Source organism: Copidosoma floridanum, unplaced genomic scaffold (genome assembly GCF_036245765.1).
Source record: "Copidosoma floridanum isolate Cflo_tuat_1 unplaced genomic scaffold, Cflo_Japanese_pri ptg000001l, whole genome shotgun sequence".
Lineage (NCBI taxonomy): Eukaryota > Metazoa > Arthropoda > Insecta > Hymenoptera > Encyrtidae > Copidosoma > Copidosoma floridanum.
The window spans coordinates 8347448-8362832 of NW_028321878.1; the positions used below are offsets into that span (position 1 = coordinate 8347448).

Below are 15385 nucleotides of genomic sequence, written 5' to 3' on the forward strand. Positions count from 1 at the left end.
ATTGACCTCCTATATATTTATACTTTCGAGTAATAGATAAATTGTAAACTTGCCGCAAACATCACAATCATCGTTAATTATTTATTTTGTATCTATTTCAAGAGTTGCGGCTGGTTTATAAGTGATTAAACGGCTCTAGGGCTAAGCTGCCTAAAGCTCTCTTTCAGAATTTCAGAAGCAATTTTTGGCCAAAAAAATCACTACCGCTAGATGGCGCTGATCCAAATAATTATTACTACTTGTAGTAGAGCCATTTGATCAATTATAAACCAGCCGCAACTAATTTAGTAAATACAAAATAAAAAGATAACATTGTTTGTGCTGTTTGCGGCAAGTTTACAATGCATTTTTTACACGAATATTGACTTCCTATATATTTATACTTTCAGGTAAAAGATAAATTGTAAACTTGCCGCCAATAGTGCGAACAATGTTCACTTTTTATTTTGTATTTATCAAATTAGTTGCGGCTGGTTTATAAATGATTAAATGGCTCTAGTGTAAGTATAGTAATAATCATTTGGATCAGCGCCATCTAGCGGTAGTGATTTTTTTGGCCAAAAATTGCTTCTGAAATTCTGAAGGAGAGCTTTAGGCAGCTTAGCCCTAGAGCCATTTAGTTAATTATAAACCAGCCGCAACTGATGATGAAGCTATAAAATAAAAAAATAACTATACATGTGTTTTTGGCGGCAAATTAACAATCTATCTTTTACCCAAAAATTCATCTTTAAAAGTATAAACACATATAAGGTCAATTTTTTGGTAGAAAATAGATGTTAACTTGCCGCCAAAAACACATATATTGTTATTTTTTCATTTTATAGCTTCATCATGAGTTGCGGCTGGTTTATAATTGACTAAATGGCTCTAATCCTAAATGCTCTGATTGAGAATTTTAGGAGCCACTTTTGGCCAAAAAATAAAGACCGCTAGATGGCGCTGATCCAAACAATTATTACTATACTTACAGTAGAGCCATGTAATCAATTATAAACCAGCCGCAACTTATTTTATAGATATAACATAAAAAGTTAATTTTTTTTGTGCTGTTTGCGGCAAGTGTACAATCTATCTTTTTACCCGAAAATCGACCTCCAAAAGTATAGATATTCTACTTATAGTACTTATATGGTTTAATCTAATTACTACACACAACTTTACGTACTTGTAAATGCGAGCGCGAGAAAGACAAAAGATACAAACGTTATCGTATTATCTCTTTCTCACTCACGAAGAATAATAAAACAATATTTACCGGCTAACGTGTTGCTGATCATCAGCAGCTGATGCACCTTTAAACAAATAACTCTTAAGGCAAACAAAATAGCTGTTTACCTGATTGATAATAATTTTTGTATTTGTTATTATCTTTTCATTAAATTTTGTTCCTTTTTTAACATGGAGTCTTTACGAAGAGTAAGTGCAAGGATTGGTTTATGTCTTTGAATAGTTTGTTGATTAGTAAAATTAGTTTATGAAAGTTTTAGCTTTAAAATATCAATGACTAACAAAATTTAATGATTCATGCAAAAATAACTTTTATTGGTTAACCTTAGTATTCTGCAATAAGAGAGAAACCTAGTACTTGTATACATTTCAAAGATTTGTATATTTTTTTTTTTACTAAAGTATTTTTGTTATGTTATTTTACGTATTTTATACTAATGTAACAACTTTTTTTGCAGACTGAAAGTAATCTTAGTATTTCATCAATTATTTCTGATTCTAATTTAAAAGAAGACGATACGGACACAGTGATAAAATCAAACGCCATGTTAAAAATTTTGCTGGAAGCAGCATCTGACACAAACGCAGAGAATTTAGCACTTGGTAGTGAAATTTCAGAATTGCTCAGTGCTCTCAAATTTGATCTGAAATTATTACCCCCTGATATCAGAGATGGGTTACAGACAGTAGTTGCAATTTTAAAGTCGGAAGGATTAGCATCTGTGGATGAGACAATGTTGACATTGTGTTTGGAGAAGAAAAAAATTGAGAACAAAATGAAGGAAAGGGAAGAAAGATTATTAAGAGCAAAATATAATTATGCATTTACCAAATACAATGCTTTTGAATGCAAGTTGAATCAATTAAGAAAAGAAATTGAAGAGGTTGAAGACACCTTGCAAGAAAAGATATCCAATGATGAAAATGAAGAATCTAATAGGATATTATGGTCAAGTCGATTGCATGATTACAAAGATACTGTTAAGAAGCTTGAGGAAGAACTAAATGAATTAAACATTAAAGAAATCGGGATAGAAGCGGTACAGCAAAAATCTTCAATTTTAATGGAGAAACTGAATGATCTTGTAGAGTTAGATCAAGAACTTTCAAAATATAAAGACTTGCCTCCTAATCTGTTACAAGCAAAAAATGCTCTAGAAAATAAAAGAAAGGAGCAACAAGCTGTTGAAAATGCACTGCATGAGATATTGAGTTAATTTTAAATACATTATTTGATTTTTATTAATAGTAAGAGTTAAAAACCAATCAAGTACTTGATTCCAAATTTATTTATTTTTTTTCATTTTACACTGTTATTAGAAAAAAAATTCAAGGTGCTTAATTTACTCCTGCATTTTCTGCATCTGCAAACAGTTGTTACATGGCCTTGTCACTACCGTGTTACTATATACTATTATGTACATATTTGTTCAGTTTTCTTAAAAAATATAAATAATGAATAGTGATTTCTATTTTCAGTATTATCTGTAATTTACTTTCATGAGAGAAATATAACTGTAAGAGTGTTTACTCAAATTTGCACCATCATAGTAATAAATAGAAGAATACACAGGTATGTTTTAAATGTTTGTAACTTTATCTGATACATATTTACAAAATACATTATAAATCTATTTTTTATTTATTATTAAAATATAAGTTAAATCTACATGTTTTTACACGTTTTTTTTCTTTTAATTTGTAAGTATACTGCAGTAACATTCTATCATGAGCAAACAATTTTTACAAGAGCACATTTAAAAACCGTATTTTGACCGTGTAGCTTGTCTATTAGCCTTGTTTTGGGCCCACTGGTTCTTTAATTCCAATTCCATAGCTTTGGCTTGATGAGCCAAGTATGTGATTTGATGTTTTTTCTTAGATTGTCCACCAGGACCTGAACTAATAGAGATAGGTCGGTGAGTTTGCTCTTCTGTGAGTGCTTTGACAAGCCATTCCCTTTCATCTGGCTTGATGTCGTCACCACTAATTTCTACTACATCTATTTTACTCAGTTCATTCTTTCTTTTAACACCACGTTTTCCACACAAGTATTCGATGGCTTTTTCATCAAAAGCAACATTGCCTTCTGAATCTACATGGTACTCTTGCTCTGGAATGGGTAACTTTGGACCAACTTCTGCTTTATTTTTCAATATTATTTCTTCTTTAGAAATATCCATTAGATTATTTCTAAGAATTTTTCTTGAATCATCTTCTGACTGTTGTATAGTATTGTCGTTGTGAAGTAAACTACTAGACATACTTGAAGAGGAAGCTGTGTCATCAATCATATCAATGCTGCTCATAGGTAACAATTGATCAGGAATTTTTGCTGGTGTGGATAAGGAAAAGAAGTCTGATGACGATCCTTTTTCATCATCGTCTTCTGAATCAGAAGTATAACTAGACAAAGATGTTAATGTTGAAGGTTTTGCTTGGCTAACAGGTTTTTTAATGGTAGTCCTATTTATAGGTTGTGGAATCAAAGGCTTGGATTCAACTGTTTTTCTTGTCAAAACATTAGGCAACATTGAAGTAGCCTTTGTCAAAGATATTGAACCCTTTGGTGGTGGTAGTATCCCAATAAGACCTGACTGTTTCTAAAATTTATAATAATCAACGTTAGTTTTCATGTACAATTAATTTTTATATTTCATGATTTATAATACGGTAATATTTGTACATTACATTAGATGCTTTTAGGCTCCAGGAACTCCGCGAATGACTTTCGAATTGGGACATGAAAAAAATACCCAAAATTGCGGAATCGTTAGCAACGTTTGCAATCACTTTGCAAAAAATTGTCGGATCTTCCGGTTGTCTATAAAAAAATAAAAACTAAATGGTCCAGCGAGAGTCCGAATAAGTACGTTGTCTGGCTCAAATACTCCATATACGGCTATGAAACTTACTCTAATCGTTTGCAATTTAATTGTCGATGATGATTATCTATTGCATTATTGTAAAACTAACAGAAAAACAATGTGAAATAATTATTTCAGTCATTGCGAATGAAGTCTTCTCTGCAGCTATATATATAGCTTTAGCGCTCTCAAGAGCAGACAGCTACCAAACTGGCGGAAAATTCAAATATGTCGCACAGTAGAACAACTTCTATTAATATCAAGATTTATAATTTAAAATAGATATTGAAGAAAAACTAACACATGAGTCATTACAAAAGAACCTTAAACTTATTATTTTTTAAGTGAATTTCGAAAATGTGTTTTTACGTTATGCAATCATCTGCTCTACGTGATTGAAGTCGATTCGGTCTTATCAAGTTGAACTAAATACTAAAAAAACTCTGTTGCAGTATGAATTTGCAACAAGTGTGCATTATTAATAGAACAAATTATTGTGATACAATAAGTATAAAACTATCATTTTGGCGTTTGAAAGTTGGTAACGTGAGTCAGAGCAACTATGTATATATAGGTACAGCTATATATATATTTATAGGTATACAGCTCGAGTCGCTCTCGGGGAGAACGAGCCTTATGTTTACATAAACTGTCATTTGCGGATTGCTTGAATTTACGCAAAATAAGTACCTGAGCACAAAGTCAGTTCAAATAATTATAATTATTGAAGCTCACAATTTGTTAGTGCGAGAGTGCAATTATCGTTTGTACGACTTGTTGACTGGATGTAGATAAAAGAACTAACCTACAAATTTTAGATAAGTTTATTTTATTTATCTGTAGCTTATATTTTTAATTAGTGAGCAAGGTACTTTGTAGTTTTTTTTGCTTTCAGTTATAATTATTAACCAGGATAATAAGACTTGCTGCCTGGAACGATAACGTTATTTATCTGCATCTGCATCACAACATCGAGTTGACAGAGTAATTGTATTTCTTTGTAAAAACTATTCGGAATCATTAAAAATAAGATACTTCATTTTAGAGTACTCGGCAGAAGGCTGCAACAATGAGAAAGAAGGACAACGGGTTAGTGCTCGAGTAGCCTCGTAACTCCTAGGAGGAGAGCAGATTCCTTTACGAGAACCCTGACATCACTATTCCTTTTTAAAAAGAGCAAGGTATCATTACGAAGACGTTTTTTAAATACGAACTTATTGAATGTGTGTGCCTGGGTATTCGATGACGACTATCTTTTGCAACGTATCAATTGAGATTTACTCGAGTTCTTAAGTCACTCATGTTTTTTATTCTCAGGCTATGCTACCCAGTAATGAAAGACGCAGTTCAAAACAAGATATCAAGCGAGTACCAGCACCTGTACGATGATCCAAGCACATTGACAGCTGCTTTAAACGACTTCGACCTAGGCTTGAAGATTATTTGCATCAGCTCGAGGGTGTAGCATCGTCACCGAGCATCAATGAAAATTGTCTTCTTTACTTATCTGTTTTTATAATATTATGACCAAAACATCTTTGATAAATTTTAATGAATTTATAGATTTTAGGATATCGTCGAGTTTTCATAACAGATTCAATATTTCTGCAATAGTTCATCGTGAAATGTCTGTCGAACTGATGGACTTAGTCTTTTCAATACTCTTGTGTTCGAAAGACATTAACGTGAACTAAAATTTGAGTATTCGTTAGAATGACCGAGAAGTCCAATATTGGCAGCATATACTCAGTATTGGTCAAAATTGTTTCTGAAATAAGCCTGGCAGGACTAAGAGCGCGTGCTGAGGGAAGCCATGGAAGATTCAACGACTGTGGATGACTAACTGGCTTGGAAAAGTACATACCGTAAACTAAGCGAAACTAAATGTGCTGTGTTTTAGTCTTATTCATATTCTTATTACTACCTTATCAGAGCAAATATTATAAGTATCTTTTTAGAGTATTTATAAAGAAGTAAATGAGTAATGTTTTGAACATGTCTTTTTTTCAGTTTATTTAAATGTATTGCACAAAATAATTTTTGTTTGTATTAGTTTGAATTCTCCTGAGCATTAGTAAAGATGCTATATTCAAATTGCAGATGTATAATTCTTCTATTATTAGCTAACTTTGACAAATTTACATTTTTAAACCAAATACAGTTTATTTAAATGTAATATACAATTTACTTATCGTTGCGTTAATTCTTTATTCAAATATAATCTGTATTCAACAATTTTTGTTTATTTAGTTTGAGATCTCTTGACTTTCATTGATTTATTCGTATAATTCTTTTTTTTTACTTTTTATCTTGATATTTTCTGTCATTAAATTTATAAATGCTTTGAGCTTAAAACATCTTGTTGCTTACCTATAATAACTTACCTCCCAATATTTTTCCTCTGAAAATATATACAAAGATACAAATACATTTAAATAAGCTTTGTTAGAAACATCAAAAACTTTTTGTACTCACAAATAAGTTTTTCTTCTTGTATAGAATATTAATGCTGGCTTTAGTATCTCTAAACTTTTAATTTTGTGGACGATGATAGTAGATTTCAAATTATTCCTTTCTTCCCATTCGTTATTTGGTAGCCTTATAAATGTATAGTAGTGCCCCAAGGAATCTGATGGATAAAGAGCTACCAGGCCTATTAAATCGTATATTTCGTTTAATATTTTTATCTCTATGGGTACACTATTTAAGGTTGCATATAAATCTTTATGCTGTTTGTAATTTGGCTCTATATCTAGACAATAATAATGACTGATTCTGTAGATTTCGGTTACTTCTCCGTTGCATTTTTCACAACTTTTTGGTTTTTTACTGTAGAGTTCATTGATGTAGTTCTGTAAATTGCAAAGAAAATTTTCGTCGATCGTAGTAGCCAAACTTATCCCTTGTGTCTTGTACTTCCAGCTCATATTATATGCACAAAGATTACAAGATTTTTTTTTCAGAATGCAAAAATTTTCTGCCATAATTTCTTCAAATAGTTTTCCTATGTTATCTTGGCAGTTTATTTGAAAGTTAATTAAAGTTTCCCGCGCTCCATACTTTCTTTTACACAATAAAAGCCTTTCATTATAGTAAAATTTTCTAGAAAAATTTTCACTATGAATGTATTTAAAAAGTATTTCAAAAAAATAGGAATTATCTGGATCAGATAATGTGAAATCCATTACAAAGTTTCTGAATGATGCTGAAAAGCTGTGAGCTGCAACCAAAAGTTCAAATAAACTATCTATTGGGCAAGTATTCACTATGCAGTAGGGCTTATTTACGGTATCTATTTTAACTGCAGGCAGTTGAGATCCATTGATAATGAGATTTCTCTCATGTGCTGTGTAACGTGGTAGTATCGAAAAGCTGTCATCTGTACTCGAATCACTAACATGTACTCTCTTAGTTTCACTTTCTTGGCTTGAATCAAGATTGTTTTCACTTGAAATCATTAATTCTTCGTACGAATTTTCGTCTAGTTTTTGGGGGTTTGGACTATTACTTTCAACTCTATCTTTGGTCCCATCTTTAATTTCTGGTTTTCTAATAAATTTCATATTCTTACTTTCATTTTCATAATTGTTTTCTTCGGATTTTGCTTTACATTGTAATTTTACATCTAGTTTTTGAATTTTTGAGTAGTCACTATCGACAAGTTCGATTTTTGATTCACTAATCTTTGTTTCAAATTCATTATCTTCTTGACTTTCGATTGCGTCAGCTGAAAAATTTAGTTCAGATTTATCATTGTATGATACAGATGGGTTTGTCTCATTATTTATTAAATTCTTTTTGCTTTTACATTTTTTTTTCGTATCACATGAAAGAACGCATTCTGGAACTTGAAATTCGTATTCCAAGTACAAAATAAGTGCAATGTTTAGCTGAAGATCTAATTTTATTTTGATCGCTTCACTTCGGGATTCCGCATCATCTCGCTTAAACCACTGCCCAGCTAAGTTTCTGTTATAATAATAATAATAAAAAATAATAAGTTTAAGGTTCTTTTGTAATGACTCATGTGTTAGTTTTTCTTCAATATCTATTTTAAATTATAAATCTTGATATTAATAGAAGTTGTTCTACTGTGCGACATATTTGAATTTTCCGCCAGTTTGGTAGCTGTCTGCTCTTGAGAGCGCTAAAGCTATATATATAGCTGCAGAGAAGACTTCATTCGCAATGACTGAAATAATTATTTCACATTGTTTTTCTGTTAGTTTTACAATAATGCAATAGATAATCATCATCGACAATTAAATTGCAAACGATTAGAGTAAGTTTCATAGCCGTATATGGAGTATTTGAGCCAGACAACGTACTTATTCGGACTCTCGCTGGACCATTTAGTTTTTATTTTTTTATAGACAACCGGAAGATCCGACAATTTTTTGCAAAGTGATTGCAAACGTTGCTAACGATTCCGCAATTTTGGGTATTTTTTTCATGTCCCAATTCGAAAGTCATTCGCGGAGTTCCTGGAGCCATGCTTTTACTGTATGTCTGTGGGGCTCCTCGGCTGTATGTATGCAGGAGTGGGGGAAATTCCCCTCCTGCCGCCCGCGTCTCCACACTTGCCTCGTTGCTCTCTCGACACGCGCAGTCGAGCAGTGCTAGCCTGACCAGGCTCTTGAGCGTTTGTTTGTAGGCACCTCTAATAAAGACTCTTCTTACTCTTACACAGGCCTACTCAATCAGTCTCTCCTTCCCAACCTTGAACCGCTGGCAGCCGTGGGTCTGCCATCGCCTGGAACCAGCACCTAACCCATATTGGTGACCCCGACTACTTCGGGAGGAGAGTACGCAGTCTTCCGAGCCGAGTCAACGACGCCGCCTTGCCTTTGTCCCGGCTTACAGCGCCTTGTCAGCGTGCCCTGTCAGCGCGCCGCCTCCTGCCTCAGCGTCGTCGTCGTGCCTTTTGGCTTGACGGCCGCCTCCGCGTGCACCTGTTCAGCGTACCTGCACTGTCCTTCGCGAGCGTTTCCGCTCGCCCGTAATCCGCGCACGTGTCAGCGCGCCGCCGCCATTTTCTGCATCGACACTTTGCGCGCTACACCTGCACGCGCCGTCGCCGCCTTCATCGAGCGCACCGGCTTCGCATCATCTTCATCATCATCGTCGTCGGCACACTCGCTCCAGGTCGTCGCATCATCGAGGTATTTATTGAAGGTCGCGTAAGACCAGTATAAATAAAGCCTTTGTGCCTCAGTTACTACCGGTGCCTAACCTCTGTTGACGAGCCATACCGCGTAAGCGGTGTAATTCGCAGAAACGCTTGTTTACCTTTGTGCGCGTTACTACTCTTAGCGTTAACTGTGAACTTTTTATTAGAATCTATTTCTTCGTTTTATCAAAAATCTTTTTTTTTGCAACTTGGCGTTTTTTGTCACTGCGTTTTAACAACTAAGAGACTTATTATTATTAATTTTAATTATTTATACGTTATTATTAACATTCAAAAAATTCATTGATCGTCAATATTTGCTGGTTAGTGGATCTCAAAAATTCTTTTTTACTGGTTATCAGCTTTGCGTATTTTGTAAGAAAAATCAATAAATTTTTTTTCGGACCAGTGAATTTTTTGAACCTCTGCGATGGCAACTGAGGAGCGGTTGCAGGAGCTTACCGCCGCTTTGGCTCTGGCCACTCAACAGAACGAGCAGCTTACTAACTCTCTAGCCAACGCTCGCACTCCTCAGGTGTCGGCTTATAGGGCTCCCAAGATCCCCAACTTCCTACGCAGTGATCCCAGAGTCTGGTTTTCTCAGTGCGAAATAACCCTACGTAACGCGGGAATAACTGTTTCCGCAACCAAAGCAGACTATATAGCGGAGAAACTCGACGCGGACGCTATGAATTTAGTGATCGACCTCCTAGATGCAAACCCGCGACCCAATGACCTGTACGAACAGGTCAAGGCCCGCTTGCTATCCACCTTCAGTGGCTCGGCGGCTGATCGCCTCCGCCAGCTTTTGCGCAGCCAGTTCTCCTTGGAGGGTAAGCCCTCGCTAGTATTGAGTCGCATGCGCTCCCTCGGCGCGGGCTGCGGGGAGGACGTCCTCAAGACCATCTTCTTGGAACAGTTGTCTGCTAACTGTCGCGCCGCTCTCTCAATCTCTGCTATTACCGACCTGACTCAACTGGCGGAAGCAGCCGATAAATATATGGCATCTATGACTGCAGATTCCCCTCAAGTCAGCTCGGTCGGTTCTGATCCCATCCTAACCTGCTTTAATGAGCTCAAGACTGAGATCGCCCGTATCTCGGCCAAGGTTGACACTTGGAAGAAAAAGGACAAGCGTCCCAGGAGTCAATCGAACCGACGTGGACGGTCCAAGTCGCAGAACCGCAACTGCGACAAGGACGGCGGTGGGGCCCAGGGCGATAGACTTTGCTATCTTCATGCCAAGTTTGGCAGTAAAGCCTTTCGCTGCCGTGGCGATTGCTCCTGGCGCTCCACCCCCTCGGAAAACTAAATCCTCTTCCTCGCCTGGAGGCCGCGAGCGGAGATGCTTCCGAGACTAAACGCCTCCACATTCGCGATGTTATTTCGGGACTTAGTTTCCTCGTTGACTCTGGAGCTGAGATTTCCTTGCTCCCTAAACTCGACAGTAACTCAAAGCCTACTAACTTCAAGCTTTATTCAGCGAATGACTCCATTATTAAAACTTACGGCCCAGAGAATCTTCTTTTAGATCTCCGCCTCAAACGTCGATTTCCCTGGAGATTCCATCGTGCAGACGTTGCCAGCCCTATTTTGGGGGCTGATTTCTTGCACTTTTTTGGTCTTCTGGTTGACCTGCAAAAACGTAGGCTCATCGACCCCTACTCTAACACCTTTTCTGTCGGGAGTCTTAGACTTTCCAATTCTCCCAAAATCAGCGTCTTAAGCGCTGAGTCTGACTTCTCCAAAATTTTGGCGGACTTTCCTGAAGTCACTGGTGAAAAGCCTGCTGTTCCTCTGACGGCGAAGGATGTTTTTCACTATATCGAAACTAACGGTCCACCAGTTACGGAACGAACTAGGCGTCTCGATCCAGAGAAATTTAAGATCGCTCGAGACGAATTCGAAAAACTTGTCAAACAGGGCACTTGCAGAGCCTCGAAGAGTCCCTGGGCCAGTCCCATCCACATGGTCAAGAAAAAGGATGGGTCATGGCGGATCTGTGGCGACTACCGCCGCTTAAACTCCTGCACAGTCCCTGACAAATACCCTATTCCTTACCTGCACGACTACTCTATGCTGCTTCAGGGTAAGAAAATCTTCTCCAAGTTGGACTTGTACAGGGCTTATTACCAAATCCCGGTGGCCCCCACTGACGTCTTGAAGACCGCCGTCACGACGCCCTTTGGGTTGTACGAGTACGTCTTCATGCCCTTCGGTCTTCGGAATGCCTCTCAATCCTTTCAGAGATACATTAACCGAGCCCTGGGTGACCTAGATTTCGCTTTCGCTTATCTAGATGACATACTCGTTTTCTCGTCCTCTCCTGCAGAGCATGAGAAACACATTCGTGTCATCCTCGAGCGACTCAAACAATTTGGCTTACGGCTAAACCTCTCTAAGTGTGAGTTTGGCAAATCAGAGATAGTCTTCCTCGGTCAGCTCATCGACCAGAATGGTTCGAAACCTTCTCTTGAGAAGGTTCAGACGATCATTGACTACCCCCGGCCTAATACAGTTGTCCAGCTCCGCAGATTCTTGGGTCTGGTCAATTTTTACCGCCGCAGCCTGCCTAACGCAGCCTCTGTTCAAGCTCCTCTTTACACCTACACTAATGACTCGAAGAAAAATGACACCAGAGTCATCGACTGGTCCTCAGAAGCCATTCAAGCTTTCGACCAGACTAAGAACGACCTAGTCAATGCGTGTCATCTCATTCATCCTTCTCCGGATGCTCCCACTCGTCTAGTCACTGATGCCTCGGATTTTGCTATGGGCGCGGCCCTCGAGCAGCTCATTGGTGATGTCTGGAGGCCTCACGCTTTCTACTCGCAGAAGTTCTCCGCGTCTCAGCGCAATTACAGCGCTTATGACCGGGAGCTCACTGCTGTTTACGAGTCTATCAAGCACTTCAAATACTTCCTTGAAGGTCGTAGTTTCAAGGTGGTCACTGACCATAAACCCTTGATCTACGCGTTCACTCAGAAACTCGACAAAGCCTCGCCGCGTCAACGGCGTCAACTCTGCTTTATATCGCAATTTACAACATCTTTTGAACACCTCCCTGGGACTGATAATGTCGCCGCGGATGCTCTCTCGCGCGTTGATATGATTCGGCTACCTCTCGATATCGAAATGCCCGAACTCATACAGCATCAGCAGCATGATCCAGAGCTCAAGGAGCTTCTCGAATCCTCCGATCACTCGCTTAACCTCAAGAGCATCGAGCTAGGTCACAACCACAGTCGCCTTCACTGCGACCTGACCGGCAACATTATCCGCCCCTACGTGCCCAAAACACTTCGAAAACGTGTTTTCGACCTCTTTCACACACCTGCGCACCCTGGTCCCAAGGTCACTGACCAGCTATTAAGGCAAAGATATGTCTGGCCCATGATGCACCGCCATATCAAAGCCTGGTGCCAGGCCTGTCCTGACTGTCAACAGTCAAAAATCTCTCGTCATATCAAAAACGAACCCCTACAGTTCGTGGCCCCGGATGACAGATTTCGACATGTCCACATCGATCTCGTTGGTCCTCTCAAAACCTGCGACGGCTTCTCGTACCTTCTGACCATGATCGACCGGTTTTCGCGTTGGGCTGAGGCTGTACCTCTCAAAAACATGGAGGCTTCCACGGTCCTACGGGCTTTTCAAGAACACTGGGTCTCTCGGTTCGGAGCCCCAAGATTCCTTACTACTGATCAGGGAGCCCAATTCGAATCCCAGATTTTCAACGCCTACCTGTCCTTCATCGGTTGTCAGAGAAAGAGAACAGCAGCCTACCACCCTGCCGCAAACGGCCTGGTGGAGCGCTGGCACCGCAGCCTTAAGGCAGCAATTATGTGTCATAACGAGCCTGACTGGGTAAAAATCCTCCCCACGGTCCTTTTGGGCCTTCGAACATCGGTGCGGAGTGACACAGGAGCCTCTCCTGCTGAATTTCTTTACGGAACCTCTCTTCGCATTCCTGGAGAATTTTTCATTTCTGACGACTTCCAAGCCAATCCTCAAATCTTCATCGAGGATTACCGCGAGCACATGCGACAGCTGAAACCTGTTCCCGTCGAACATCATCACGGGTCTCGCCCTTTCGTGTTCAAGAACCTCAGTTCTTGCACTCACGTCTTTCGGCGCTCTCCAGCTGTAAAATCTCTCGAAAGACCTTACACGGGGCCTTACAAGATTCTTGAGCGTGTCTCTGATCGGGATTTCAAAATCGACATCAAAGGAGTGCCCAAAGTGATCTCGACTGAACTGCTAAAACCAGCCTACTTCATTCCTGAGAACCTCGGAATTCCTCTACTCGACCTATCAATTCCACCCCTACAGCCCAAAAAGCCTATACCTATTCTTAAGACTTACCAATGTAATAAAAATAAGAAAGCTTCTGACAATGTGAGATTTGATCTTAATGCCTGACACTCAAATCACTTTTGCGTTACTTAATTTTGTTTTATATAACATTGCATGAAACGGACAATTGTATCCACCTTAGATTTAAGTAAAACTTGATTGTGATCTAGTCTTGAAGAGAATAAAGCCTTATCACGTTATCATTAATCACCAAAAAATGCAACTTACTAGATTGATCTTGCGTACAACAAAGTAATTTTGTACCTGCGTACCTATAATTTTTTAAGTAAACCTTGTACCTGCGTACCTAACTTTTAAGAAAACTCTGTACCTGCGTACCTATTTTTAAGAGAACTTCGTACCTGCGTACCTACAATTTTGTCAAGAAAATTTGTACCGGCGTTCCTCTAATTTTAAAAAATTAATTTTTGTTATTCTATGTGCTGCATATTGCCATGCACCCTCTAAATGTTTTTACTGCGTTTGCTCGGGGGGGAGTATGTGGGGCTCCTCGGCTGTATGTATGCAGGAGTGGGGGAAATTCCCCTCCTGCCGCCCGCGTCTCCACACTTGCCTCGTTGCTCTCTCGACACGCGCAGTCGAGCAGTGCTAGCCTGACCAGGCTCTTGAGCGTTTGTTTGTAGGCACCTCTAATAAAGACTCTTCTTACTCTTACACAGGCCTACTCAATCAGTCTCTCCTTCCCAACCTTGAACCGCTGGCAGCCGTGGGTCTGCCATCGCCTGGAACCAGCACCTAACCCATATGTCTTTTAGAAGCGTCGTCCTCTTCTTCTAAGTCCTTAAACTAAAAGAACAGTAGTCAATAAATATAAAGCTTATTAGAAGTATGTTCTAGACTTAACATAGAACAGGATGCAGCTATTTTTTGTCTGGTTAGGTCCTGAATAAATTGATGGTACAATTTATTCAAGCGTTTAAGCAAGATACGTGACTCTCTTACATCTGATAGAGATGGAATGGATATTTTTGCAGGTCCTTTGTTCTTTTTAGGTGGCATTTCAATACTGCCATAATCAATTTTTTTGGGAACAGGTACACTGTCAGCTTCCTTGATTTCGTCAACGAGAATCATCTTAGGCTTGGGCAGGACATTAAAATCTGGTAAGGCCTCGTCTGTGGAATACTCAGTGTTATCACTACTCGAGTCTTGATATTGATCTAATTTTGGAATAGGCAAATTTAACTTGGCACTTTTTTGTCCATCCTTAATTGCCGAAGTTTGAGTTTTCTCATGCGTTGGGATTTCTCTGTTTACATCGGCAACATTCTCTGATTTTGAGGCAGACGATTTTTGAACATCATTGCTTTTCTTTTCATTTGGTGCAGCCAAAGCTGGATTTTTTGTTTCTACTTGCGGCTGGTCGTTGTATTCGTCTTCATTTTCACTCTCATCACTACTGCCATACGCCACTAGGCTCATTGTTTTTAATTTCTGTATTGTTTTATTTAACGAAATTTGTAAACTTTTCTAAATTAACAGAGTATATGACAATTTTTTGACACTATATAGAAGAGCAGAAACTGATGTGTGTTTACGTTTTTGTTTTAAGGTTATGTATGTGTGTATGTTACCATTTGAATATTTGACAGTCACAAAATTGATAAGACAGGTACTCCTGTGTCCAGCTGTTAGTCAGCGATTGAGTACTATTGCTCTTCAGCAAATCAGCAACAGATGACGTACTAGTGAATTTATTTATGGCTATCAAGTTATGCCATGAGAGGAGAGAAAATATTAT

At 38.6% G+C, this 15385-nt stretch overlaps 3 protein-coding genes across 3 annotated transcripts; 1 reads left to right on the forward strand and 2 right to left on the reverse strand.

Annotated features, from left to right (window-relative positions):
- The first annotated feature begins 1212 nt into the window (after positions 1-1212).
- Positions 1213-2668, forward strand: LOC111642784 (uncharacterized). The gene is made up of 2 exons (XM_023389196.2): positions 1213-1419; positions 1689-2668. Exons 1-2 carry the CDS (start codon positions 1402-1404, stop codon positions 2445-2447), a joined length of 777 nt encoding a protein of 258 aa, XP_023244964.2. The 5' UTR covers positions 1213-1401; the 3' UTR covers positions 2448-2668.
- Positions 2669-2745: 77 nt separating this feature from the next.
- LOC149376015 (proline-rich protein PRCC-like) lies at positions 2746-15183 on the reverse strand. Its single transcript, XM_089588879.1, is given in 5 exon segments — positions 2746-3833; positions 12816-12824; positions 14380-14430; positions 14587-14877; positions 14992-15183. Coding segments are annotated over 5 exon segments (1272 nt in total). The 5' UTR covers positions 15067-15183; the 3' UTR covers positions 2746-2987.
- Positions 6569-7843, reverse strand: LOC149376016 (uncharacterized). Its single transcript, XM_089598585.1, has 2 exons — positions 7286-7843; positions 6569-7012 (listed from the first exon to the last, which is right to left on the reverse strand). The coding sequence occupies exons 1-2, from the start codon at positions 7658-7660 to the stop codon at positions 6569-6571; spliced, it is 819 nt and encodes a 272-aa protein (XP_089454711.1). The 5' UTR covers positions 7661-7843.
- Positions 15184-15385: the final 202 nt, after the last annotated feature.

Bases quoted from the DNA above. Each gene is read 5' to 3' on its own strand.
- LOC149376016 (XM_089598585.1), bottom strand. From the start codon at position 7,660: ATGAAATTTATTAGAAAACCAGAAATTAAAGATGGGACCAAAGATAGA. The intron at 7,013-7,285 runs GTAATGGATTTC...ATGAGCTGGAAG, and splicing joins CAGCATCATTCAGAAACTTT to TACAAGACACAAGGGATAAG.